Source organism: Tachysurus fulvidraco, chromosome 12 (assembly GCF_022655615.1).
Source record: "Tachysurus fulvidraco isolate hzauxx_2018 chromosome 12, HZAU_PFXX_2.0, whole genome shotgun sequence".
Lineage (NCBI taxonomy): Eukaryota > Metazoa > Chordata > Actinopteri > Siluriformes > Bagridae > Tachysurus > Tachysurus fulvidraco.
The window spans coordinates 14,820,377-14,847,961 of NC_062529.1; the positions used below are offsets into that span (position 1 = coordinate 14,820,377).

The 27,585-nt window shown below is 41.5% G+C and overlaps 1 protein-coding gene and 12 non-coding genes across 13 annotated transcripts; 6 read left to right on the top strand and 7 right to left on the bottom strand.

Moving 5' to 3' along the window:
• Positions 1-1,635: 1,635 nt before the first annotated feature.
• cdc5l (CDC5 cell division cycle 5-like (S. pombe)) lies at positions 1,636-12,155 on the bottom strand. The gene is made up of 16 exons (XM_027172729.2): positions 11,959-12,155; positions 10,551-10,654; positions 9,929-10,090; positions 9,716-9,843; positions 9,510-9,609; positions 9,153-9,371; positions 7,635-7,779; positions 7,360-7,548; positions 7,083-7,231; positions 6,809-6,971; positions 6,557-6,721; positions 5,262-5,342; positions 4,851-5,093; positions 4,543-4,740; positions 2,312-2,524; positions 1,636-2,160 (listed from the first exon to the last, which is right to left on the bottom strand). Exons 1-16 carry the CDS (start codon positions 12,001-12,003, stop codon positions 2,041-2,043), a joined length of 2,424 nt encoding a protein of 807 aa, XP_027028530.1. The 5' UTR covers positions 12,004-12,155; the 3' UTR covers positions 1,636-2,040.
• An 8,346-nt stretch (positions 12,156-20,501) lies between these two features.
• On the bottom strand, positions 20,502-20,575 carry trnan-guu. The gene has a single exon. It is a non-coding gene; the product is annotated as a tRNA-Asn (tRNA).
• A 172-nt stretch (positions 20,576-20,747) lies between these two features.
• trnak-cuu lies at positions 20,748-20,820 on the top strand. Its single transcript has one exon. It is a non-coding gene; the product is annotated as a tRNA-Lys (tRNA).
• A 481-nt stretch (positions 20,821-21,301) lies between these two features.
• On the bottom strand, positions 21,302-21,375 carry trnan-guu. The gene has a single exon. It is a non-coding gene; the product is annotated as a tRNA-Asn (tRNA).
• A 172-nt stretch (positions 21,376-21,547) lies between these two features.
• trnak-cuu lies at positions 21,548-21,620 on the top strand. Its single transcript has one exon. It is a non-coding gene; the product is annotated as a tRNA-Lys (tRNA).
• Positions 21,621-22,099: 479 nt separating this feature from the next.
• On the bottom strand, positions 22,100-22,173 carry trnan-guu. Its single transcript has one exon. It is a non-coding gene; the product is annotated as a tRNA-Asn (tRNA).
• Positions 22,174-22,345: 172 nt separating this feature from the next.
• On the top strand, positions 22,346-22,418 carry trnak-cuu. The gene has a single exon. It is a non-coding gene; the product is annotated as a tRNA-Lys (tRNA).
• An 823-nt stretch (positions 22,419-23,241) lies between these two features.
• On the bottom strand, positions 23,242-23,315 carry trnan-guu. The gene has a single exon. It is a non-coding gene; the product is annotated as a tRNA-Asn (tRNA).
• Positions 23,316-23,487: 172 nt separating this feature from the next.
• Positions 23,488-23,560, top strand: trnak-cuu. Its single transcript has one exon. It is a non-coding gene; the product is annotated as a tRNA-Lys (tRNA).
• A 1,825-nt stretch (positions 23,561-25,385) lies between these two features.
• trnan-guu lies at positions 25,386-25,459 on the bottom strand. The gene has a single exon. It is a non-coding gene; the product is annotated as a tRNA-Asn (tRNA).
• A 172-nt stretch (positions 25,460-25,631) lies between these two features.
• Positions 25,632-25,704, top strand: trnak-cuu. The gene has a single exon. It is a non-coding gene; the product is annotated as a tRNA-Lys (tRNA).
• Positions 25,705-27,091: 1,387 nt separating this feature from the next.
• trnan-guu lies at positions 27,092-27,165 on the bottom strand. The gene has a single exon. It is a non-coding gene; the product is annotated as a tRNA-Asn (tRNA).
• A 172-nt stretch (positions 27,166-27,337) lies between these two features.
• trnak-cuu lies at positions 27,338-27,410 on the top strand. The gene has a single exon. It is a non-coding gene; the product is annotated as a tRNA-Lys (tRNA).
• Positions 27,411-27,585: the final 175 nt, after the last annotated feature.

The window sequence follows — 27,585 nt, forward strand, 5'->3', positions numbered from 1 at the left end:
CATTTTACAAATGGCTCTCCAGTCACGTGATGATCCGTCCTTGCACCTCATCACAGAAGAGAACAGTAACAGACTCCAGATGCAATTGCTATATCTAGAATCATCTTATCTCTCATGCATGACTTAATATAGCAATTTCTTTTGTGCGTGAGACAGATACAGATTTGATATGTAAGGCAAGAGCCACACTGACTAGAACCAGACCTGCATTGCATCTAATATAGACTCAAATTACGTTACAAAAATAAGTATGTTCAGCGTTTGCACAACACTCGAAACAGGTCCTTGGCTTATGTGTTGCACAACATCTTTATACTACACCTCGACCCAACAGTACAATACGCTACATAATATGGCACTGTGGTGAAAGCTGATAGCATTGTGCTACAGCCAGTAACACCTGGTGTTAATCACATAACTCTCAAAGTCTCAGGCTGTAACAGACACACACAATCCCACTACTAAAAATCCTTTAAAACACTGAGAAGCCACTGATTTGTGGCTAGTGAAAGAAACCTTTTAACACCACCAAGATATTCTTTGTCAAATGTAGTGACGGGTGTCAGTTTAACACATACGAGTTTGAATACGACTCACACCAACATCAAACTGACTATCAGATAATCACTAAAAGAGTGCCATCTTGATCACTGCTATTAAAATGACATTAGAGTGAAAGTCAGCTTCACTGTTTGATCAGATTTCTGGTAAATCACTGTTGGGTCTATGAATACTAACAAATGGCCCATTGTAGCACAAGCCCTGTCTTTGGCACATGTCCAGGCCTCATGCACTTAGCCAGTCAAGCATTAATGGATTTACAAATAATCACTTCCTTCTCTCGTGTGCAAAGACAAGTGATGCCACTCACCCTGTCATATTTGATTCATCACATCAGCCAAATAATTAAAGGTCCATGAATAAACTTGCAGCAGACCGGCGAAGGGAACACTGAAGAGCATTGACAGCCTTTGAAACCACATCCGCTCTTCTCAATAAGCTCTAAGGCAAGAGCTGTCATTTTGTTTTGCAGAAAAAAAGGACACTGACAAAGTGGAACCACATTAGAAAATAATTAGTAATTTCTAATAATGTTCTAAGACAATTTCCATCATCTAGCCAAACTCCATTAACCCAGAATAAGTCTAAAAGCTTTAAAAGCCCATGAATATGGAAAGAGATGCGTTTCACAGTTTCAACAATCTAACTGCAGTAAAAACCTGTCAAATCCCCAACACGTGTAACACATACTAAAATTAGATGCAAAACCGTTTAGTAAGTTTTGATTATACAGGGGTTTGGTCAAGATTGTTATAGAGCCACACTGAGAAGACATGGACTTTGTAGAAAATTTCTCTTAATTATCAAAAATGCTGCATATAAAACAAACTTTGAATAAAAGTGAAAGATCTTTATCTGGACTATACAATTACAGTTCAATTTTATCTAGACTCTATACAATAACAATAAATTGATCACATCAACAACTAGTACAGTATTACTGGCATGGACTGGTATGTTTCATTACTGTAGTTCAGCTTCCTTCCACTAAATGTAAACTCTTCTGTGTATAAAGAGAAGAACCTTGAAAATGTATTTGGATCTAACAATAATTTGTGATACAAAACAACGGGATTTTTGAAACAAACGATTTATTAGGTAAAGAGCTGGTTATTTCAGAGACTGTGTGTTTCTCCACACAATGATAGAGCAATGAAAAGGTGCAAGACCACTTTCTGCTGAATCCTGATTCTGGATAAAGCACATCCTGCTAGACGTCTGTTATTTTATTTACAAAATGAACCACATGTTCACCAAACAAAATAAAAAAAAACTAACTAAAAAAAAAACACCTGCAACTGTTTATGAGAATTAAGGACCAAGTGACTGCTGCTGAAACTGAAGATACAGTAGCAAACATTAACATGGTACAACAACGCTGCTGAACAAGTAAAAACACTCAGAAGCTTTTACTGTGTTTTGTTTATAGATTACTGTGTAGACACAGCCATGGTGGAGTATAAGAGTCCCAGATCACAATCAGAACTTCTCTGAAGAACTTCTCTGATGCAAAGTTTCCTTCTCAAGGAGAAGATCAGCAAACCTTTGCTGGAGCTCCTTCTCTCTTTCCTGTTGCCTTTGCACATCTTCTCTCAGAGCCTGAAAAAAAGAAGAAAGCACAATATTGGTCTATTTGTATTCTATGTCAAATAGGCTAATAAACACAGCAGCCAAACTACATTCTAAAATATTTCAAGTTCTCTCAGGTTTGAAGCACAATGTTCTATTTAAGACTTCTAATACAAATCACCTCCTGTCTGCGTGGGATGGCCAGATCCTCCTGCTTCTTCAGCTCCTGGAAGGTGTGCAACTCCATGTGGGCCTGCTCCACCTGATCCCACAGGTCACTGAGCTGCTTTATCAAACCCATGGCCCGAGACTGATAGCCTCCTAAAAGAACCTTCATCTTCTTCTCCATCTTAGCTGCCCGCTTAGCCTCGGTTGTCATGTGCCCTCTGTTAATCTGTATCACATCAAATAGTGGCAGAACAATGCTTTAATTAGTCTCCAAATCAGAATTTGTGAATCCTGTAACGGCACTGAAATCATTATTAGTCAGTCAAAACAATGTAACATCAAATGAATAGGCAAATTTGATGTCAAGCAGCACAGTGTTAATAAATCCAACATTAACATAAACATGTTAAGCAATGCATAAGATAAGCAATGGCTTATTTTAGAACAAAAGCAAGAGCATGGATATGATTTACATTAGACATTTTAGTGGCACACAGAATCTATAGCTACTATACACATATACCTATTTGATATTTGACAGAATATTTCAGATTCAAAGGTTGCAGTTACGTTAATTTGAAGTGGTGTTTGTAATCTTGTAAACTCCAACAGCTCATCTGCACCTGTGCTACACAGTGACTACATTTACATAGATAACGCAACGTCTTGTTTAATTTATATCCCTCTTTTCATTTGCATGAATTTCAAAAACACAGTAAAGGTGGCTACTGTCAGAGGACAATTCATCATCCAATTTGGCTAGTATTTCTGCATATGGTTTTGAAGTGACCTTCAATTCAAGTTTACTTGTATAACACCTTTAACAATAGATATTGCCACAAAGCAGCTTTACAGAAATATACATTTCAGATATAAATTTTCAATTTATAAACAAATCCATAATGAACAATCCAGAGGCAATGGTGGCAAGTAAAATCTCCCTGAGATGTTATGAGGAAGAAACACTGGGAGGAATCCATCCTCATCGGAGTGGCACCTGATAGTGCGTTTAATAAAAAAAGTTACCTTCTACAACTCTTATATGGTCATCATTGTGTAATTAGGAAATTAATTCTAGTTTTAAATCTGTGCCATTTTCTGCTTCCACCACTCGGACTTTGAGAGCTTACTGTTCATTTCCTTTCCTAACTTATCCCACTCTTGACAAGAGCTACTGTAATGTATTGAAGTTCTTAAATGGATGGAGACTGATGGAGACTTGAGAGACAAAACTGATCCTATCAATTGCAGTCTAATGATATCGTCATTGTTTCTAAGTGGCATCCTTCACAGTAATCTTGTGCATCTTTAGACTGCCTGTGTAGAGCCATCCCAGATGAAGCGCATCGACATGGATCAAGCATCCTGTGATAGGATAGGGTTTTGGCAGATTTAGCAAGTCTGCTACTATAACTTGTGATCATTGTGGTCAGTGAACACGGTGGTGGTCTCACCATGTGTGAAAGGCTAGCTGCATCTGTTGTCCACTTGAGGCCAGTGTGCCCAGGGCCCAAGCTCTGTTTACCTGGTGTGGTTAAACCAGTGGGTAAGGTGAAAGTGTGCTGCCGTTTATGGACCCTGCCATAGATATCACCATTTATGCATTTATGCTACTCCAAGCCACTTCTGAGGCCTGTTAATAAGCATGGAATGCAGGGCTGTTAACACAAGTCCTGTTGATTCTCTGCATGAAGGGAGTGCAGCAGCGCTTAGCCCTCTACTTCCTCCCCCAATGCTGGGAGTGTGCTCCTGTGTGAATAGGCTCCAAGTTTCCACTCATGTTTCAGTCAAGAAATATGAAACAAATGCACCCTTTGTAAGACAGGGGTTACCATGATTAACAGAAACTTTGCACCTATACCAGCCTTAAAACTGAAGCCAACTGAATGTCTTTTTATCTGCCTTAAAAATCAGTGCTGACATCGGAACAAAGTCAATTATTTTATGTATTCATATTTTTAGCTTCAAATTCATCACCATTGACAGGACTTTGTTTCTCTTCACAGATGACAGTGAAAATAACAGATTAAGCACTAATTGCATTTTAAATAAACTAACAATACATAAGCTTTTATATTATATATATAAATGGCATTACTTAATGTTACAATTAAAGAACAGTAAAAGCGCAACTTTTCATATTCATGCTGAACAATGGAAAATAAATACTGATTAAAAAGCCAATAATAAGCACCCAGTGCCACCTGCTGTAACATCTAGGAACTGCAATAAAATTGCTTGTACCTCCAATTTCTTTTCCAGAGACTCAATCCTGTCCTTTTTGCTGGCCAGATTGGCTCTGGTGTATCGGTTCTGTCCAGGCAGGTACAGAACCTGGCTGTAACACTCCTCCCAAACTTGGTTATAAGCGTCGATGGAAAGATCGCCATGTCCCATGCCATGCTTCACAACCTCCATCTCCTGCCTCAGTATCTCTTTTGCCTGACATTCACAACGTGTGGAATTAATGCATTTACTCATTTAAATATGAACAGGCTGTAATTAACGATTTGTTGCATTTCATATAAAAAGTTAGATCACACAAAGCTGACCTTTTTGAGGTCCTCTTCTGCCACTTTTTCGTACGGTGTTTTCTCCAGGTAACTAACGTGCTCAGCATTGGTAGAACCCGAGCCTGCTCCTTTAGCTTTCTTAGCCAGCATGTCTGTGTATGGGTGGTGCAGGCTGTCATGGTGGATCATGGTGATCATCTCTTTCTTTATGAGCTCTTCTGCCTGCTGCACCTCTGTGAGAGGAGGCTCCACATTCTGAGGCCTCAGAATGGTCTCATTTACCTGATCACAGAAACATACTCATTACAGCACACACACTACAATGACCCATTTAAATGTGTCAGCAGGGAATGTTGAACTAATCCAGCTGAAATAAGGAAAAAAGGTCAAATATAGAACCTGTTTGTTAAACCCTTTCAATCATGATGAGAATTTGAACAAACAACTCACCTCGGAGGGCCTAGGTAAACTCCTCTGGACTGCTGTGTGTCTCTGTCTCAGCTCTTTCTCACGCTCAGCTTCTCTTGCTACCTGCAATAAAGCCATGTAATAACAGCAGTCATCAGTAAACTAATATAATGTCATATATAAGCACAGAATATACAACATCCAATTTATAGTTGGATTGGGATCATCCTGCTCTCTTATGCACTTATTCAATCTGTTGGCTGCAGCAGATACATGCAATTCATGCAGATACTAGTAGTTGTTGGTGCCAGATGGGCTAGTTTGAGTAGTTCTGGACATGCCTTGGTCTTGTGCCCCTTTTCCACTGGCTAGCCTTCTAAGAGCCAGTTTGCCTTTCCATGGGCTAGAGAGCCATCATAGAGCCAAGTGTTACGTCATTGTATACGTCTCATCTTTCCCAGCAACACTAGTGAACATAATTTGTCTCCAGCGGTTCTTAAGTCTAAAACACCTATGTTTTGGTGCCACTCAAGAACCACTTTTCCTGGTTCAGAGCCGGTGCTTTGGGTGTCAAAAAAGAAAGAACTGGTTCTAAATTAGGCTCTGGCTCCAAACCAGCACTCAAACTGCCTCGGTGGAAAAGGGACATTGGTGATTAGAGGCCAGAGGACAATGGCCTGACTGGTTTGAGCTGCCAGAAAGGATATATAGAAAATTGCGGTGGATTACATTAAACAGGTGAAGATGCATGTAGTTCCTACTATCATGGGTACAGATTCAACTTAACTTGTTGAAATATTTTTTTCTAATTTTCAACTGTCCAGGTTTGTTGAGCTTGTGCACGAGTCAGATCCTTGTTCTTGGCTGACAGGAACCTGATGTGGTTTTCTGTTGTTATAGCTCATCCACCTCGAAGATTGCTGTGCATTCTGAGACATTTTTCTACTAACTACGATTGTAAAGAATGCTTATTTGAGTTACTATAGACTTCCTGTCAGCTCAGACAGTCTAGTCATATGTCAGATCAGTCTAGTCTAGACTCATTTGATCTTTCTAATCAATGATGTGTTTCAGCCTGCAGACTCTGCACTAACAGGCTGTTTTGTGTTTTTTACACCGTTCTGTGAAAACTCTACACATTGTGTTGTATGAAATTCCCTGGAGTTCAGCAGAATCTGATATATTTAAACCAGCCCATATGGCACTAAATCCCAGTTCAAGATATTTTTAAATGAAGATCTAGGACCACTTAAACTCGGAAGTAAAATAAAGTGTGGACTCGAACAAATATTATTACATGAAATACAATTAGCTGAAGAGAAAGTGAAATCCCTGACCTGTTTACGTAGCTCAATATCAGCTGCGTCCTCCACAAAGCTCTCGTCGACCTCTGGCTCTTCCATCTCCCTCTCAGCGTTCTCAGGCAACACAATCTCAAAGTCGTTCTTGGGAAGTGGAAGAGACAATAGCCCCAACTTCAGCTGCTCGCGAGACTCTCGTTGCTGGAAAATATACATCACATAACACTCTGAAAGAACAAAAAAACCCAAGAACAACTGGATTCCTCTTGTGCGGCTTTTTCTACTCACCAGGTGTTTGGCATAAGATGGATCTGTGTAATCCACTACACCATCCTCAGCGTTGATGTTGAGCTTGTCCCGCAGGGGCGTGCGACCAGGGGTCACTCCTATTGAAGGCTTTGGGGTCATGCCACTGTGAGGCGTCAAACCCTCTGAACCATGACTTGGTGTTCTGCCAAAATATTTAATATTTTAAGATCATGTTTTTAAGGATTTCACTGGTTTGATAAATTTGCACTCATTATAATCTGAGCTTACTAAAAATATTCATTTTGAACAGTACCTGAAGGGTGTAGAGAGCACAGTGTTGGGAGTCTGGACCACCTGCCTCTGTGGGGTGACCCCAGAGAAGTCACTCTCATGCAAAGGTGTGTTTAGACCACCCTTCAGAGGAGTGTCCACATTAGTAAGTGCCATCAGATTTTGGGCTTCCTAAAATGATAAAATGAATGTTAATGAAAATACCGGATTAGATGGTGGTAGTGATGGTGAGCATGAAATTATGATCAAACAGCTTTTTTTTTTACATTTTGACAGATTGAAAACAAAAACACAGATACCTGTAGGATCTTGTCCTGTGCTGCAGGAGTCTGGGGTGTGCGAAGGGCCATGCTGTTATTGGTGACATTGTACTCAGAAAGCAAAGCACTGGAAGCAGAGTTTGTGATTCCAGACTCCTCAGCGGTCTGGCGAGCAATTTCACTGGCCTGACCGAGTTTCACCACCTCCTCTAGTTCAGCATCTGATATCTAACCAAGAGAGCGTAGAAATGTGTACAACCGTGCATATGTACAAAACATCGTCATCATCCACAGCAGGATATATGACTACTTACCTGTGGTGCAGGCAGCACTAGCTTGCTCCTCTTTTTGGTGAACTCGGACACCCCACTAGTCTGCAAAATGGCAGATGGGAGGTCTGACTCTTTCTTCTTCTTGATCTTCTGTTTGTCCTTTTTACGCTCACGCTCTTCTTTTTCACTATGGCAGTCCATAAAAACATTGTTCAATTACAGAGACACAAACTAAACCCATGCTCTGCAAAATTTATGAGCTGCCTTTATCTTGCACATTTGAATGCAATATACGCTTAAGGCGGGCATCACCAAATGGCGGACCGCGGTCCAGATCCGGACCGAGTGACGGGTCTGCCCGGACCCGTTAAAATTCTAATATCATATTAAGCATCTCCTTATTATAATCTAATATTATAAGATTATATAAGCTCTTTGATATTAATAAAAAGATAAATCTTTCGTTCATGCACAGTTAATCTAGTTATTACGACAGGAGCGTCATCAAAAGCCAAGCCAAAAACAGATTGTTTCTGTTCCATACTCCAGAGCAGAAGGTGGCAGTAATGCACCTAATTACACTGGCAGGACAATTAAGATTCAAACTGCTGACAGGACAGTTACAGGCCCATTTCTCTCACTAGGAATGGAAGATGGAAAGGGAGTAACGAGAGGTGGAAAGGAGAGAGGAAAAAGGGAGCTGCTCAAAGCTCTGTACTTTTCTTTTATTCAGTAAATTCTGCCCTGTTCTATTTTACTTGAAATGTTCTTTTGCCTAAGGTTCCTGTGTTATTAATGTAGTTAATGTTTACAGAAGGGGCAGCTCAAAAGTCTTTTGTTAAATTTTTTTCTTAACGATTAAAAGCACTTATTTTATTCAAAAGATTCTGAATGTTTTACATTACTTGAAATATAGGCCCTAAGTTTAGGCTGCTCAAAGCTGATTTTGCACTTTTTATTTATTTCATTCAGAAGAAATTCGGTGTCTGTTGTCTGTTACTTGACATGTAGTAAAGACAACTACAGGATTGTTTTCCATTCAAGTGCCATACAAGTTCAGACTGAAAACACTTGAAATTTAACAATTAATTATATAGAAATGTATGTGCATTATTAATTTTATTAACATGAGGGTAACACTACTTTAAGTGACAATATAAGATTCGGACCTTTGCTGGGAGGAAATTTTAGTAACTGGACTTCTTTGAATTTTAATTGAATACCCCTGATTTAAGGGGTCCCTCTTGGTAGGTAGAGGTGACAGATAGAAATAATCTGTATGATATCTGAAGGCATTAAACTATTTTAAACATCAAATTTTCAATATTTGTTAAATTTAAAAGAAACAGTACAAAACTTATATCAATTAATTCTAATAAGCAAAAGGTTTTCATTATTTAAAAATAAAATCATATAAAAAGTGATCACAATACCTGCAATGTCTCTAATGCATCTACTTTGACTATTATACTGACATGGCCATATTGTACAGCCAGACAAAGAACTTTATTAAAGTATTATGTATATACACTCAGGAGCGTACCCCTCTCAGTCACTTACTTTCTCAGCTCTCCGTCAAGATGCTGCTGGCGAAGTCTTTTGAAGTCAGGCTCGTGTGGATCGTACTGTTCCATAGAAGTATCGTAAAATCCTGGAGCAGGCTTTTTTTCAAAGGGAACCTCTGCATTGTAGTCTACACCTCGTTTTTTCTTGCGCTTCTTCTGAATATCTATGCCTGCAGCACGCAACTCTCTGCGCTTCTGCAGGGCTGCCAAGCGCCTGGAGGAAGGAGGAAGACGATTGGTGCTCGACAGACAAAAATATGCACTGTATTTTTAAAGACTTACAATAATCCCTCTCACAACCAGTACATATGTAAGTGTCTGTATACAGTACATCTTTCATGTGTAATCTTACCTCGCCTCCTCTAGCTGCTTCTCCCTGGCTTTCCGCTTGGCCTTTTTTCCTTGTGTGTTTGCTAACCTTGCTCTGGCCTCAGACAGCATCTCCAACTCATCTGCAGAAAAAATACAAGCACTTGATTAATTGTCAGCACATTAATAAATGTTTATGTACTTGAGGTGAGCAAAAGACAGACTATTCTCAGAAAACAGTATGAAAACCTTCATCCATGTCCACAGGGTCTGGCCTGGCTGGTTTTGTTTCAGGGTTTGGGTCAATCTCTCCTGGCTTAAGTTTGCGAGGATCATCGTTTGTGTCTTCTTCATTGTCTCTTTGGGCAGCTTTGTCTCTGGGGTCAGAAATAAACAATGCATTAAAAAATTATTTTATTAAACTTACTCACAATAGACAAGAACAATGCCAAACACACTTACAGAAGATACTCATAGTGCTCTAGGCACTGTGCTGCAGTTCTGCCGATGATGGGAGCTATTGTTCTCCATTGGGTGGGCATCAGTTTGGCCAAATGAAGGAGCTTCTCCTCTTCTTCACGTGACCATTCTGTTTTCTTAATGCTGGGATCCAGCCATTCATACCTGGTGAGGTTAAACAAAATAGAGTCATTATTGATATATACAACCTAATACTAACCTAGAAGAGCAAAGTCCAGTAAGGGATGTTTTATTCACAACTAAACATCAACGGTAAATTCATGGTCGGTTTGACTGGTCATTTTGAGTGAACGGATTAATAAAAAAAAAAACCCTCAAACGCAAGTATGCCAAGCAGATGGTTACATGGACCAAAGCTTAATGTCAATGTGTTCTGTCATGGGAAGGATAGGATGGATGGACAGATAGATGGGAGGGAGAAGAGACAGAAAGATAGAGATAGATAGATAGATAGATAGATAGATAGATAGATAGATAGATAGATAAAAACACACCACTCCCTCAAAAAATAGGTAAAATATTATAGTACACAACACTTATGAGAATAGTTGGATTGGGATACTAAAATTACATGCTGCAAAGAGTGATTAAAAAACATACTCACCATCTAGCTTTACATTGTTTAGCTGACTTTCTGTGCAGCAGAGATGCAATACGAGACCACTGATTTTTGCCATATTTCATCACAGCTGCTTTAAGAATCTCATCCTGTAGAGACAAGACAAAAACGGTTTGTTAAACAAAAGCCACCCTGGCTCAATCTGTTTACAAAACAAAACGTGTTCTTGACTTAAATGGACAATTAATGCATTTTTAAAGTGTTCAAATCAGAAATATGATGTTATTTGTATTGGATCCAACAGCACCTTTAACCTTTTATACACACAGGTAAAATGAAAGGCGGCGGAATCTGTTTCTACATTAAAGAACGTGGTGTACAGATGTCACAGTGCTGAAAAATACTGCAGCCCAAACCTAGAATCACTGTTCATAAACTGTGAACCTTATTATTCACTGCGGGAATTCTCCTCATTCATTCTGACCGGAGTTTACATCCCACCACAGGCCAATATGAATGATGCACTGCAAAACCTGCCAAACCAAATATCTGGCTTCATATCTATAAGTACTGCATTATCAGAACCGTCAGCCATCACATCATCCGTGTATGTTACACACACTACTGCTGCTATATATTGTACAAAAAGCATAATATTGCACACTTTGGTTGTTTGCACCATGCACTGCTCACACTTTAGGTACATAACTGATCAGTCATATATTCTGTATTCATATTTAACATTCATAATGTCAATTGTATCACATCTGCATTGTCTTGTATAGTCTGTGCTATCTTGTAAAGCATAGTGTTGTTTATGTCTGTACTTTTGTCAGCACACTTAATAAACCTGATTCTGATATAAACATGCATTTTTCTATCTACCCAAGCAGACATTTCTCTTCACTCACATACTGTGTTCATAAACTACAGGCAGATGGTCTGAGTTACTGTATATTTTTTTTAGTGTAATATAGTGGACATCATGATCAATACTTGACTAACTTGGGTTGAATCTGAAGCTTTAACGCCTTAAAAAACAAAGTGCCACAAGCTTACAGTCAAGTTAAAGAATATAAAGCTCCAATAATAAACCTGGTGCTACAAGTTTTCATCGTGTATAACCATATTACACTGTTTTTTTTTAATTATCTAATCGCAGAAAAGTTCTAGATACAGTCGGTACAGCTAGTTAGCCAGCTAGCTGTAGCAGTAGGCTAGTTATAATGCTAACGCTTCATTAGCATTACGGTGTGATTTGTGAAGGCATTGTTTATACGTTTAAAACACACTGCAAACTAAAGTTACTATGAGTATTATAAGACTACACAATATCTGTTTAAACACCCTTAAGACAATATTTAGCAGTTCAGATTATCAGTAGAGTTAGCCATGCTAGTTAGCAATTTAGCTCGGCTATGCTAACTAGCCAGCTACTTGTTTATCAACGTACCTCGGTGTTGCGCCAAACACCACCTTTAATCATAATTCGCGGCATCTTGGCGGTTTATTCCTCGTATATGTCCAAAAAAACTGTGAATTAAAAACAAGAACAGTTGGGAAAACTTTAAAGTACTGTTCTCAGCAAAGATATCATGCAAACATGCCACCGCTCACAGCGCGCTGCTGGAAATGCAATGGCTTCCTTGTGCGGGTTGCCAGATATTATAACAAAAAGACTCTTTCACCTAGGCTCTAGACAAAAAAAAAAACAAAATCCCATCATATATTATGATAAAATAATGAAAGTAGAAAAAGAACAATCAGTAATCATTTATAGTAACATTTAATATTTTAGGAACGTTTCGTCTGTGAGACAGTTTGGTTTCTTTAGTTCACGTATAGGACAAAAATAATACAAATAGAAAGATAGCAGGAAAATCTTTTTTTTTTTTAAATAAATGTTACATAAATGTCTACTGACGAAAAGCGATAATCCACCAATCACGTCCCCGTGTATGAGCTGATAATTATAGAAACAACAATATACGGCACATAATACATTAATATAAATAATTTATACTAAATCTGTCCTGTTATGGTTTTTTATTTATTTGAGATTTCAGCGTGCTGTGGTATGTTTTTGTATTGCAGTAAGGCTGTATTATTCATTGCGTAGCTATTTGTTGTTATATTAAAACGTCCTTATTTATTAATTGCTTTTTTTTTTACATTTAAGCTAGAAATTCAGGATAAACTGCAATCTGGCAACACCAGGCCTCTCTTATTCCATGTGAGTAAACCATCAACGTGTCTGAGATTAACATCGCCATCTAGTGATTCCTCTTAGAAAAATTGCATGAGAAATAAATCAATGAAATCACTGCACGTCATCGGTGGAACTCACTGCAAGGCAGATTTGACTGATTGCTGACTGGAAGCTGGGGTTGATTTGCAGACTAGGATCTGAATTTCATTTGGAATATCTATGGGTTACATTTCAGTGGCTCATAAAGTTCTATTTATCTTGTGATGCATTTCCTTCGCAAAGAATTCTCGATCTGCCATTGTTTACAGTCAATAAAATATAGATAAACCATTTGGAGATTTCTTTTATGGGAGTTGCTGTTTGCTGGAGCACAGCAAGAGCTATTAATAATGAATTAAAGTCAGAAACAAAGCCACCCACTCCTCAGAGCCTTGTGATATAGCAACTGAGGTAGCTATTATTTGTTATCCATGAAGCACAAATTGTGCCCTAAAGGTCTGCAGTTTTTGGTTTATCAAGATAAACCTCCATTAATAGAAAAGCACTCATAAAGCAGCTTCAGCACCTGTCGCTGTCTATTCCAGGAATTAAAGTATTTAAATGTTTCTATAAACATGCTTTCAGTTTGGTCTCAGATCTTTGTTTACTTTACTCTGATCTTCACCACTCTGGAAAATTGTCCGTAGTGTGCGAGTCTGTAAGTGAATGAGAGTGTGTATGTGCCCTGCGATGGGTTGGCACTCCGTCCAGGGTGTATCCTGCCTTGATGCCCGATGACGCCTGAGATAGGCACAGGCTCCCCGTGACCCGAGTAGTTCGGATAAAGTGGTAGAAAATGAGTGAGTAAGTGAGAGTGATCTTCACCATGTAAAATCAGACTTCCTGGTTTGATACAGTTACTACAGTAGTGTTAGTGGACATCGCACACTATATTTTCTGGAATATAACTTTTGGCTTGAAATCTGAAAGCTTGTTGGATGAAAAGGAAGAAAAGCAGAGAATAACAGTAGCACATTTATCAGGAATGAACAATTCTAGCGAGCTGTTCAACAGGCTGTAAATGGATGGCTTCTTTGAGATCTGTTTCTGCTTGATAAGAAAATTGTGTTTGAAATGCCCTGTATTTTATAATAATTTCTTATTTATAGAAATGTACTAGCTAATAAAAGCAATATCACACTCACAATTGTGCGGTTATTCTGTGGGCTTGTCTCTACAGACAACTCACAGCTGTGCTGATATTCAGTTTAATTGCACACTAGCTTGTGTGATATTTCTTAAATCTACACATATAAATGTGAGGGCAGTGTGGTGTTGCAGGTCTCACAGCTCCAGGATCCCTGCTTCAATCCAGAGCTTCGCATGTTCTCCTTTTGTGCACGTGGTTTTCCTTAAGGATCTTCATTTTCCTTCCACTCTAAACTGTACAGTTGTGAATAAATGTGTGCATGATGCTCTGTGATTGACTGCCATTCTGTTCAGATTGTACTCCCACCTCTTGCTCAGTGTTGATGGGATCTGGATCTAAATGAAAAATAGATGAAAATACAAACTGTTAAAATTGGATGGTAAGTGGAACTGGAGCTAGAGGAATAGTAGACCTGGAACAAACCAGAACATTATCAATACTAGATGTCCAACTGGTACTTTGTCATGTGTTCAGGGAAACTGCATCAGTTACTAACAGACCTGAGTATGGTGAATTGTCTAACAAAAGCAGGTTTCTATTGACATTTCTGTAAAGCTGCTTTGTGTCCATTATTATATATTTAATGTGAGCCTGTTCATCATGTACTCAAATCAGCCTGGATAAAGACAGTCAAAACTATTGCCATTCTACACTGAGGGAAAGGTGTTGCTTGGACACACTCTGTTCTGATACAACTGGAATAAGTTCTGGGAGGATATTTGCTATTAGTGCATCATTTATTGTCTCTACATCATATTAAACTTCTATCAGAGGAAGCTGCACCTGAGCTCCACCTCACAGAGCTTTAGCTGCACAGTGGCTGTGATTCATGAGAAATGTCACGCAGAATAAGCTGTTCCTTCAAGCTAGGATGTCATCCCTGTGCTATTAAATCCTGAGAGAATGCCAGTGTAGCTGTGAGTTGCTGTTACAGCGTTACTGTTAGATACACTAAGTGCACTAAATACTCACATGAATTTAGATTTGCAATTTCCCAACAAGTCACAATTTCCATCCCTCACCACAAGAACACTGTCTATTTTTAGGATTGTGTGTCTGATGTCCTGTCATTTAATGACAGTGATTTATAACCAAAATGTGCTACACAGTCAACACCAGAAATATTGGCTCCCTTTGGGAACATAAATACATTAAATGAACAACATGTGCAGTTTGTGATATTTAGTAGTGCATTTTGTTTCTCTAATTAATATTCACTTTTAAAGTGTTAATTTTACGCACCCTTAGTACATAATTGTCTATTTGAAAGATCAATATTAACCCATTGGTCATATATAATATGCTCATATATATGAGCATATTATATGAGCATATATTGTATATATTATGCTCATGTGCCATCTTCCTTTTTCAGAATTGTGACATTTTTAATGTGACCCTGATGATGATGATGATGCATTTGACTTTGAAATTGGAGGTGTGATTTTTTGTTAATCTATCTATCTATCTATCTATCTATCTATCTATCTATCTATCTATCTATCTATCTATCTATCTATCTATCTATCTATCTATCTATCTATCTATCTATCTATCTATCTATCTATCTATCTATCTATCTATCTATCTATCTATCTCAGCATAATAACAGACTTTGCAGGTCAACATCCATCTGTGTATTTTAGTAACTTCAGTTATTAACTTGTTTCAACTTGATATTTAGCAAACAGCGTTTCTGTAGACTGAGCCAAGAAAAAAATACGACGCCAATAATTTAACTCCCTCTTAGGAGTGCCAATAATGTTGGCAAGCTCTTTCGAGATAAACTAGGATTAAAAAGATTAATTAATTTTTTTAAATTAATTAATGAATGTGTAAAAAGTTCAAGATGCCAATAATGCCTGACTATAAATATATTTTTGGAAAAAGTCACAGTATTTCAAAACGATCCTATGATTAACAATAACATCAGCAGTAACAATAACAATCTATATACTGTATTAGGGATGTAAATGTATCAACAGGTAACAGGTATCAGTCAAATGCAGTGCACAATCACAAGCACTACAGATAATGTAGAGATGCCAGTCAGCCTATAAATCATGTTGTCATGCTCCTCCCCATTTTGGATTGGGGAGGAAACTGGAGTACTGAAAGGAAACCCCAGAAGTATTGGGTGAACATCCAAACTCCACACACAAGGTCAAGTTGGGAATTGAACCCCCAGCACTGGAGGTATGATGAAAATGTGCACTGCTAAGCACTAAAGCAGTGTGAACCCTGGATGTAATACAAACGCATCATTAGGATTTGCCAGGTACGCGTTTTAATCAAATACCAAATCAAACACACACTGAAGACATACCATTCTGTTTTTTTTTTCTTTTGGTCAAATTTGTCCACTTTAGACTTGTGAAGTGAGTGCAGTGGCGTGTCTGTGGCTTTCGTCAATGGCAGGAAAGCCCTTCTGTTCGTTTTCTGTGCTGTTTTTGCCGTTGTTCTGAGCATTGTTTGGTTTTGCTTGGTTTTGCCCTGTTCTGTGATGTGCTTCTTTTGTGTGGTGTTTGGGCTGTAAAGAAATACGAATACATTATTTGCAGTGAACAGATAATATATTCTAAAAAGGTAGAATAACAGATAATAAAAAAAAGTAAACATTATTATTTGTCAGTGGTTTGTCCCAGTAGCCTGACCTAAAGTCTGCCTAAAACAAGATTTCTGTCATATTTCTGCGCAAACTGGACAAATTCACAAAAGAAATATTCTTTATTCATAGAACTTTTCAATAGCACATACAGACAACACACTGTGCACTGCTGGGTTTTAAATGAATTAATACTGAAATATTAATCTTGTACATTCATTGCACATTTTCATTATTTCATGAAAGTTCTCTATCATTATTAAAAGAAAATCCCTGCAGAAAATTATTTTTTATAATGAAATGCTATTAAATATTCAGATTCTGACTTTGTAGGAATGCTGTATTCCAGCTTTGCAGATGATCATAATGTTTCAGATTTTTTTGAAAACAAACCCAAAAATCAAAGTAAATCTTAGTCAGTTAATTAGCTATTTGTTAGTTATCTTTGTCGATTATACTAAACTCCTTGATTTGGGAAAGAAATCATAATTTTAACAGACTTCCCCAGCTCATCCCTCATCAGTCACATTAGATTAAAAGTGCACTTAAGTGATTTAGCTGAGTTAAGCAGTTAAGTAAACTTATGCACTTCCTTCCTTATAGACCACGTCCACTGTCACTTTAAATCTGAATACAGATACAGATATCTGCATTTAAAAATCTCGCCTAAGATGACCTGAGTGACGGGGTACATGGCCCAGAGCAGGTTTATAGAGGATATGGAGCTGTATGAGTCACTATAACAGGAGTGTAGCAGCTGAACTGAGGCATAAGCTATCACAGGAAGTAGAACATCTTGTCTCATGGTTCACAGACACACAGTAGTGCAGCACACAATGCAGCCAATATACAAAAAGCCATCTTTCTGGGGCATCTCTGGGGCACCTCTGATGAGATAGTGTACGCTACCGTGAAATATTTAATTGGCGCTCTTTATGGGCTTCACCATCATTGGTTTTCATTTTCCATTCAGCAACAAGCAGGATATCATGTTGCAATTGTTTTACAATAATGCAAACATAAAACAAGATTATAAATAATCATTAGATAGCTATTCAAAGACATAATGATAGTTTATAGTAGGATAGGTACATATTTTCTGTTTTTTAACAGAAGCAATTGCCTGAGACAGACAGTCCAATGCCTTTCTACTGCTAAATGAGCAACTTTATCAGTGTTTTTTTTTTTTTTCAGGAATCTTCTCATCAATGTTAAAATAATATATTTGTTGGCATATGCAAGCACTACACAAGTTTGTAAGATCATTCGATATTATACACATATTTTTTTAATATACCTTTTTTTTTATACATTTCCCTCCCCCAGATTCACAACAAACTACTAATAAATTAGAAGGAGTATACATGTGTGGGAAGAAACAGCATGGAAAGCAGAAGGAAAGATGGAATTTAGAGGTTTAAGACATAATCAGCTTAGTGAAATTGTGTTTCTGACGCTGGAACAGAACTAACACGTTAAAACCAAAAAAACTATACCGGCTCTAGGAGAAGCATGATTATTAGGAGAATAAATAAATATGTAGAATACTCCATAATGAAATTTTCAAACCAGCATAAACAAATAAATAAGTTACTTTTTTTATCACCAAAGGCTTATTATAAGCATACAAAATGTGGTATTCTGGGTAATTTGTAGTAGCTGCTCCCAACAAGAAAAAAACTTATTTTGACAATATTTTGATCCCCAGTAGGTTACCATGTGTGCTTTTAGTTCATCACCCTGGTTTAAGATCCTGATGGATTTGTGGCTTTCATTCATGCAGGACAGTTTAGAAGCTAGATCTGGAAAGTTCCTGTGATAATATTTCATATCTGTTACCAGAACGCATCTAATCCCAACAAGTGCTTATTAAAAAATTAAAAATCCAAAACAATGTTTGGTCAGATTTGTCTAGATTTGTCTAATACTTATTAATATTTGTTCTACTTGTGTTTAAAGGAATTTCATCTGGATTTTTTGTCTCATCCCACTGGGCAAAACCATGCTCTTGTTATGTTCAATTGCAAGTGGGTGTGAATGAGTGTGTGAATGTGTGTGAATGATGTTGTGCCATTCACTGGTCTCCTGTCCAGAGAACTTGAGTCACCCAGATGAAAAAAAAGATGAATGAATGACAGAATGATTTCAGGTAATCACGTTTCAGGCACCAAAGTAGCAAAAGACCATGATCTCTCCTTGAGTCTTTCATTACGTTCCAACTTTTAACAAAATGTCAAGACAGGTTAAGTACTACATAAGCCTGGCAGGAGTACAAATAAAACCCAGGTGTAATGCGATGAAGGAGACCTTGTAGTAATTAGTTAGGTACCTAATAGCCTACTGGTACAAAAAGATAATCTATAGAATGTACACTACACTATTGTGCATTCTTGACATTTTGCATGCTATAAAATCTGTAAAATAGAATTAAAATAGAATTACAATTGTATTAAATACAGACAACTTTCTCTGGAACACCTTCACTCAAGTTCTGAATCCCTGACCAGAGTTAATTCAGTTCTCAGTACTTGGAGATGATAGCTTAAAAAAATAACAAAGAAGACAATGAGGAGTCAATTGAGGGAAACCATGATTTCTGCCACAGTACTGTATCAGTTTAATCCATCTAACTTAGCAGCAACCACATTAGTGGCATGCATTCAAAAATTGCATATAATTACTAATTGGCTAGTTTGCAATGGATGGATATAGCTAGTCGGCATATTTCTGTCCACTTATTAACAAGCATATATAAGTATGAATACTGTAAATATAAAACACAGACACGATCTTTAAGATACTGTAAATGAATTATTTTTACTGTGGCATATCAATAACAGGAATAAGATACATTAAGCTAAACTCACACTTCCCTTTCTGTCACACTTTATTTCCAACCAATTTGTACATCTTTGCAGACTGGTTCAATAGTCTGTGTTTGGGTGTTGATTATAAAAGTGGAAGATGAAAAACTCTCAACACAGCATGTAACAAAAGAAATCTAATAGGCATGTGATGCAGCACACTGTGAGTGGGATCAATAGTTTCTCAGTTTGTGCTAGTATTCGCTGTTTGGCAGAGGTCAATTGGCTAGAGGCAGCATATTGATCAAAGAGGATCTCAGACTGAGAGGTCCAACTCTTCCACAGGTGAACTGAGAAGGACCCCAGGGCCAGAAGGTGTTCCAACATATTGGTACATTTGTATATTTAGCTTTACAGAATCGATGTCATTTCTGTGTTATATGCACATGTATGTTTTAGATATGTGTTCTTGTTCAATACTTATGGGTTGGTGGGTTACAAACAGAAATAATCAATCTTACACAATTTACATTAAAGCAATGAAGAATTGATACAAACACTGAAATGTACCAGATTTGCTATACTAAATATTAGCACCCTTAGGATGCCACTTGTCCAATCAAATTAGTAACAATTTGATAAATATTGTTGTAAATATAAACCCATTTATATTCTCTATCACTTTTCTTTTGCAGCATTGCATGGAACTTAGAGTCTATCTAACCATGGAAGCAGAGCAACTTCTTATCTTATTTTATACACTGTGCAAGTGAGGGTTAAGAGCCTCTTGCTCTGTACAACAATCAGCAAACCAACAGGTAAGCCCCATGTTAGGCGAGAGGTTCCGTGATGTTTTTAAACGGCGTCTTGGGAGAATTATGGGCGTTTTTGCTCTTAGGGTGCATCAGATCAAAGAAATCTGGGCAGTAGGTCAGCCAATCCGCCGCCGCCACTCTCTCGCCGCCATTGCATTCTTGCGAGGCTACTAGGTGACCGCCTTCACATTTTGCAAGCTGGGCTGTGAGTTTAAGAGCCTCTTGCTCTTTAAAGCAATCAACAAACCAACAGGTGAGCCCCGCGAGAGGTTTCTAGGTCGCACCAGCCACCCATCTCCGTTCACGGCCTGTGAGTTCCACTATGCGTTATGGCAAAGCTTGTGTGGCACCTGGCGGGCTAAGAAAAGCCTTGCCGTTCCTGGGTGGGCTTGAACCACCAACCTTTCGGTTAACAGCCGAACGCGCTAACCTATTGCGCCACAGAGACCCGCCTGCTCATCTTCGAAAGAGGATCGTCCGCCCTGTCGTTCCGCAAATTATCCGGCGTCTTGGGAAAATTATGGGAGTTTTTGCTCTTAGGCTGAATCAGATCAAAGAAATCTCAGTCACCTGGGCAGTAGGTGCCCCGCTTTTGTCCAAGCGGGCGACACTTTTGGTGTGCCTGGCGAGCTTAGTCTGTAGAGCATGAGACTCTTAATCTCAGGAGCGTGGGTTCGAGCCCCACGTTGGGCGAGAGGTGCTTTTGCAGGAGTCGGGACGAGCCCAAAGGCTGTCTTTACTGCCTCAGGAGGAGAAAATAATAGCAACAAAGATGACGGAAAACCATAGATCGATAAAGTGCACTCTGCTGGTGAAAGTTTCCTCCAGAGATCCCTCAGCATGGTTTTAATCGTCACTTTTGGCGATTCCTTAGACTGGCACCAAAGGCTATCTGAAGAATCCTTTGCAGGTCATGTCAGCCAATCCGCCTCCGCCACTCTCTCGTCGCCATCGCATTCTTGCGAGGCTACTAGGTGACCACCTTCACATTTTGCAAGCTGGGCTGTGAGTTTAAGAGCCTCTTGCTCTGTAAAACAATCAACAAACCAACAGGTGAGCCCCGCGAGAGGTTTCTAGGTCGCACCAGCCACCCGTCTCCGTTCACGGCCTGTGAGTTCCAGTATACGTTATGGCAAAGCTTGTGTGGCACCTGGCGGGCTAAGAAAAGCCTTGCCGTCCCTGGGTGGGCTTGAACCACCAACCTTTCGGTTAACAGCCGAACGCGCTAACCGATTGCGCCACAGAGACCCGCTTGCTCATCTTCGAAAGAGGATCGTCCGCCCTGTCGTTCCGCAAATTATCCGGCGTCTTGGGAAAATTATGGGAGTTTTTGCTCTTAGGCTGAATCAGATCAAAGAAATCTCAGTCACCTGGGCAGTAGGTGCCCCGCTTTTGTCCAAGCGGGCGACACCTTTGGTGTGCCCGGCTAGCTCAGTCGGTAGAGCATGAGACTCTTAATCTCAGGGTCGTGGGTTCGAGCCCCACGTTGGGCGAGAGGTGCTTTTGCAGGAGTCGGGACGAGCTCAAAGGCTGTCTTTACTGCCTCAGGAGGAGAAAATAATAGCAACAAAGACGATGGAAAACCATAGATCGATAAAGTGCACTCTGCTGGTGAAAGTTTCCTCCAGAGATCCCTCAGCATGGTTTTAATCGATTTGACGATTCCTTAGACTGGCACCAAAGGCTATCTGAAGACGCCTTTGCAGGTCATGTCAGCAAATCCGCCGCCGCCACTCTCTCGCCGCCATTGCATTCTTGCGAGGCTACTAGGTGACCGCCTTCACATTTTGCAAGCTGGGCTGTGAGTTTAAGAGCCTCTTGCTCTGTAAAACAATCAGCAAACCAACAGGTGAGCCCCACGTTAGAGGTTTCTAGGTTGCACCAGCCACCCGTCTCCGTTCACCGTCTGTGAGTTGCGCTATGCGTTATGGCAAAGCATGCATGGCACCTGGCGGGCTAAGAAAAGCCTTGCCGTCCCTGGGTGGGCTTCAACCACCAACCTTTCGGTTAACAGCCGAACGCGCTAACCGATTGCGCCACAGAGACCCACTTGCTCATCTTCGAAAGAGGATCGTCCGCCCTGTTGTTCCGCAAATTAACCAGCGTCTTGGGAAAATTATGGGAGTTTTTGCTCTTAGACTGCATCAGATCAAAGAAATCTCAGTTACCTGGGCAGTAGGTGCCCCGCTTTTTTCCAAGCGGGCGACACCTTTGGTGTGCTTGGCTAGATCAGTCGGTAGAGCATGAGACTCTTAATCTCAGGGTCGTGGGTTCGAGCCCCACGTTGGGCGAGAGGTGCTTTTGCAGGAGTCGGGACGAGCTCAAAGGCTGTCTTTACTGCCTCAGGAGGAGAAAATAATAGCAACAAAGACGATGGAAAACCATAGATCGATAAAGTGCACTCTGCTGGTGAAAGTTTCCTCCAGAGATCCCTCAGCATGGTTTTAATCGTCACTTTTGACGATTCCTTAGACTGGCACCAAAGGCTATCTGAAGACGCCTTTGCAGGTCATGTCAGCCAATCCGCCGCCGCCACTCTCTCGCCGCCATTGCATTCTTGCGAGGCTACTAGGTGACCGCCTTCACATTTTGCAAGCTGGGCTGTGAGTTTAAGAGCCTCTTGCTCTGTAAAACAATCAACAAACCAACAGGTGAGCCCCACGTTAGGTGAGAGGTTTCTAGTTCGCACCAGCCAACAAGCACCTGTCAGTCGGTAGAGCATGAGACTCTTAATTTCAGAGTTGTGGGTTCGAGCCTCACGTTGGGCGAGAGGTGCTTTTGAAGGAGTTGGGACGAGGCCAAAGGCCGTCTTAGCCTGGCACCAAAGGCTGTCTGAAGACGCCTTTGCAGGTCATGTCAGCCAATCCGCCTCCGCCACTCTCTCGTCGCCATCGCATTCTTGCGAGGCTACTAGGTGACCACCTTCACATTTTGCAAGCTGGGCTGTGAGTTTAAGAGCCTCTTGCTCTGTAAAACAATCAACAAACCAACAGGTGAGCCCCGCGAGAGGTTTCTAGGTCGCACCAGCCACCTGTCTCCGTTCACGGCCTGTGAGTTTCAGTATACGTTATGGCAAAGCTTGTGTGGCACCTGGCGGGCTAAGAAAAGCCTTGCCGTCCCTGGGTGGGCTTGAACCACCAACCTTTCGGTTAACAGCCGAACGCGCTAACCGATTGCGCCACAGAGACCCGCCTGCTCATCTTCGAAAGAGGATCGTCCGCCCTGTCGTTCCGCAAATTATCCGGCGTCTTGGGAAAATTATGGGAGTTTTTGCTCTTAGGCTGAATCAGATCAAAGAAATCTCAGTCACCTGGGCAGTAGGTGCCCCGCTTTTGTCCAAGCGGGCGACACTTTTGGTGTGCCTGGCGAGCTTAGTCTGTAGAGCATGAGACTCTTAATCTCAGGAGCGTGGGTTCGAGCCCCACGTTGGGCGAGAGGTGCTTTTGCAGGAGTCGGGACGAGCCCAAAGGCTGTCTTTACTGCCTCAGGAGAAGAAAATAATAGCAACAAAGATGACGGAAAACCATAGATCGATAAAGTGCACTCTGCTGGTGAAAGTTTCCTCCAGAGATCCCTCAGCATGGTTTTAATCGTCACTTTTGACGATTCCTTAGACTGGCACCAAAGGCTATCTGAAGACACCTTTGCAGGTCATGTCAGCCAATCCGCCGCCGCCGCCACTCTCTCACCGCCATTGCATTCTTGCGAGGCTACTAGGTGACCGCCTTCACATTTTGCAAGCTGGGCTGTGAGTTTAAGAGCCTCTTGCTCTGTAAAACAATCAGCAAAATGACAGGTGAGCCCCACGTTAGAGGTTTCTAGGTCGCACCAGCCACCTGTCTCCGTTCACGGCCTGTGAGTTCCACTATGCGTTATGGCAAAGCTTGTGTGGCACCTGGCGGGCTAAGAAAAGCCTGTCCATTCCTGGGTGGGATTGAACCACCAACCTTTCGGTTAACAGCCAAACACGCTCCTCGTGGAAAGAGGATCGTCAAAAGAGGATCGTTCGCCCTGTTGTTCCGCAAATGAGCCGTGGATTGCCGGAGACACGATTTACCGGCCGGCCGGCCGCCCCTTATGCGCCCCGCTGATTAATAGCACGAAACTGGAAAGAAGAGGAAAGAGCTGTGTTTTTTCGGAAACGCTGCTGCAACAAATCCTGCCTTCCGGGTTAAATATGCAAACCAATAGGGTGACAGGGAGGCGGGACAATACCAATTCTCGGGTTGGAAACGAAGATCAGTACGATAGCCACAGCAATAACGAAAATCTGGCAAAAATGTCCATGAAATTCCATTATTTCAGGTTTCAATCTCTTTGACTTCTAAGAATTCTACACACAAGCTGGCCTGCCACAATCGCTTCTTTATATTTGGTGCATAGGGTTGGCACAGACAAATTGCCTTAAGAGAGGTGGTTACAAAAAAAAAAAAAAAGTGTCCAACATTCAGTGCAACAGAGACCGTCATGTGAAGGGCGTGATGTTTTTAAACGGCGTCTTGGGAAAATTATGGGCGTTTTTGCTCTTAGGGTGCATCAGATCAAAGAAATCTGGGCAGTAGGTCAGCCAATCCGCCGCCGCCACTCTCTCGCCGCCAATGCATTCTTGCGAGGCTACTAGGTGACCGCCTTCACATTTTGCAAGCTGGGCTGTGAGTTTAAGAGCCTCTTGCTCTTTAAAACAATCAGCAAACCGACAGGTGAGCCCCACGTTAGGCTTCTAGGTTGCACCAGCCACCCGTCTCCGTTCACAGTCTGTGAGTTGCGCTATGCATTATGGCAAAGCGTGCATGGCACCTGGCGGGCTAAGGAAACTTAGAAAACTTTTCGCACCAGCCAACAAGCACCTGTCAGTCGGTAGAGCATGAGACTCTTAATTTCAGAGTTGTGGGTTCGAGCCTCACGTTGGGCGAGAGGTGCTTTTGAAGGAGTTGGGACGAGGCCAAAGGCCGTCTTAGCCTGGCACCAAAGGCTGTCTGAAGACGCCTTTGCAGGTCATGTCAGCCAATCCGCCTCCGCCACTCTCTCGTCGCCATCGCATTCTTGCGAGGCTACTAGGTGACCACCTTCACATTTTGCAAGCTGGGCTGTGAGTTTAAGAGCCTCTTGCTCTGTAAAACAATCAACAAACCAACAGGTGAGCCCCGCGAGAGGTTTCTAGGTCGCACCAGCCACCTGTCTCCGTTCACGGCCTGTGAGTTTCAGTATACGTTATGGCAAAGCTTGTGTGGCACCTGGCGGGCTAAGAAAAGCCTTGCCGTCCCTGGGTGGGCTTGAACCACCAACCTTTCGGTTAACAGCCGAACGCGCTAACCGATTGCGCCACAGAGACCCGCCTGCTCATCTTCGAAAGAGGATCGTCCGCCCTGTCGTTCCGCAAATTATCCGGCGTCTTGGGAAAATTATGGGAGTTTTTGCTCTTAGGCTGAATCAGATCAAAGAAATCTCAGTCACCTGGGCAGTAGGTGCCCCGCTTTTGTCCAAGCGGGCGACACTTTTGGTGTGCCTGGCGAGCTTAGTCTGTAGAGCATGAGACTCTTAATCTCAGGAGCGTGGGTTCGAGCCCCACGTTGGGCGAGAGGTGCTTTTGCAGGAGTCGGGACGAGCCCAAAGGCTGTCTTTACTGCCTCAGGAGAAGAAAATAATAGCAACAAAGATGACGGAAAACCATAGATCGATAAAGTGCACTCTGCTGGTGAAAGTTTCCTCCAGAGATCCCTCAGCATGGTTTTAATCGTCACTTTTGACGATTCCTTAGACTGGCACCAAAGGCTATCTGAAGACACCTTTGCAGGTCATGTCAGCCAATCCGCCGCCGCCGCCACTCTCTCACCGCCATTGCATTCTTGCGAGGCTACTAGGTGACCGCCTTCACATTTTGCAAGCTGGGCTGTGAGTTTAAGAGCCTCTTGCTCTGTAAAACAATCAGCAAAATGACAGGTGAGCCCCACGTTAGAGGTTTCTAGGTCGCACCAGCCACCTGTCTCCGTTCACGGCCTGTGAGTTCCACTATGCGTTATGGCAAAGCTTGTGTGGCACCTGGCGGGCTAAGAAAAGCCTGTCCATTCCTGGGTGGGATTGAACCACCAACCTTTCGGTTAACAGCCAAACACGCTCCTCGTGGAAAGAGGATCGTCAAAAGAGGATCGTTCGCCCTGTTGTTCCGCAAATGAGCCGTGGATTGCCGGAGACACGATTTACCGGCCGGCCGGCCGCCCCTTATGCGCCCCGCTGATTAATAGCACGAAACTGGAAAGAAGAGGAAAGAGCTGTGTTTTTTCGGAAACGCTGCTGCAACAAATCCTGCCTTCCGGGTTAAATATGCAAACCAATAGGGTGACAGGGAGGCGGGACAATACCAATTCTCGGGTTGGAAACGAAGATCAGTACGATAGCCACAGCAATAACGAAAATCTGGCAAAAATGTCCATGAAATTCCATTATTTCAGGTTTCAATCTCTTTGACTTCTAAGAATTCTACACACAAGCTGGCCTGCCACAATCGCTTCTTTATATTTGGTGCATAGGGTTGGCACAGACAAATTGCCTTAAGAGAGGTGGTTACAAAAAAAAAAAAAAAAGTGTCCAACATTCAGTGCAACAGAGACCGTCATGTGAAGGGCGTGATGTTTTTAAACGGCGTCTTGGGAAAATTATGGGCGTTTTTGCTCTTAGGGTGCATCAGATCAAAGAAATCTGGGCAGTAGGTCAGCCAATCCGCCGCCGCCACTCTCTCGCCGCCAATGCATTCTTGCGAGGCTACTAGGTGACCGCCTTCACATTTTGCAAGCTGGGCTGTGAGTTTAAGAGCCTCTTGCTCTTTAAAACAATCAGCAAACCGACAGGTGAGCCCCACGTTAGGCTTCTAGGTTGCACCAGCCACCCGTCTCCGTTCACAGTCTGTGAGTTGCGCTATGCATTATGGCAAAGCGTGCATGGCACCTGGCGGGCTAAGGAAACTTGCCGTCCCTGGGTGGGCTTGAACCACCAACCTTTCGGTTAACAGCCGAACGCGCTAACCGATTGCGCCACAGAGACACGCTTGCTCATCTTCGAAAGAGGATCGTCCGCCCTGTCGTTCCGCAAATTAACCGGCGTCTTGGGAAAATTATGGGAGTTTTTGCTCTTAGGCTGCATCAGATCAAAGAAATCTCAGTCAACTGGGCAGTAGGTGCCCCGCTTTTGTCCAAGCGGGCGACACCTTTGGTGTGCCCGGCTAGCTCAGTCGGTAGAGCATGAGACTCTTAATCTCAGGGTCGTGGGTTCGAGCCCCACGTTGGGCGAGAGGTGCTTTTGCAGGAGTCGGGACGAGCTCAAAGGCTGTCTTTACTGCCTCAGGAGGAGAAAATAATAGCAACAAAGACGATGGAAAACCATAGATCGATAAAGTGCACTCTGCTGGTGAAAGTTTCCTCCAGAGATCCCTCAGCATGGTTTTAATCGTCACTGTTGACGATT

Coding starts and splice junctions, on each gene's coding strand:
- cdc5l (XM_027172729.2), bottom strand. CDS start 12,003: ATGCCGCGAATTATGATTAAAGGTGGTGTTTGGCGCAACACCGAG. Junction 9,844..9,928: donor GAGCACTATGAGTATCTTCT/GTAAGTGTGTTT, acceptor TTCTGACCCCAG/AGACAAAGCTGCCCAAAGAG. Junction 7,232..7,359: donor CACAGGACAAGATCCTACAG/GTATCTGTGTTT, acceptor TTATCATTTTAG/GAAGCCCAAAATCTGATGGC.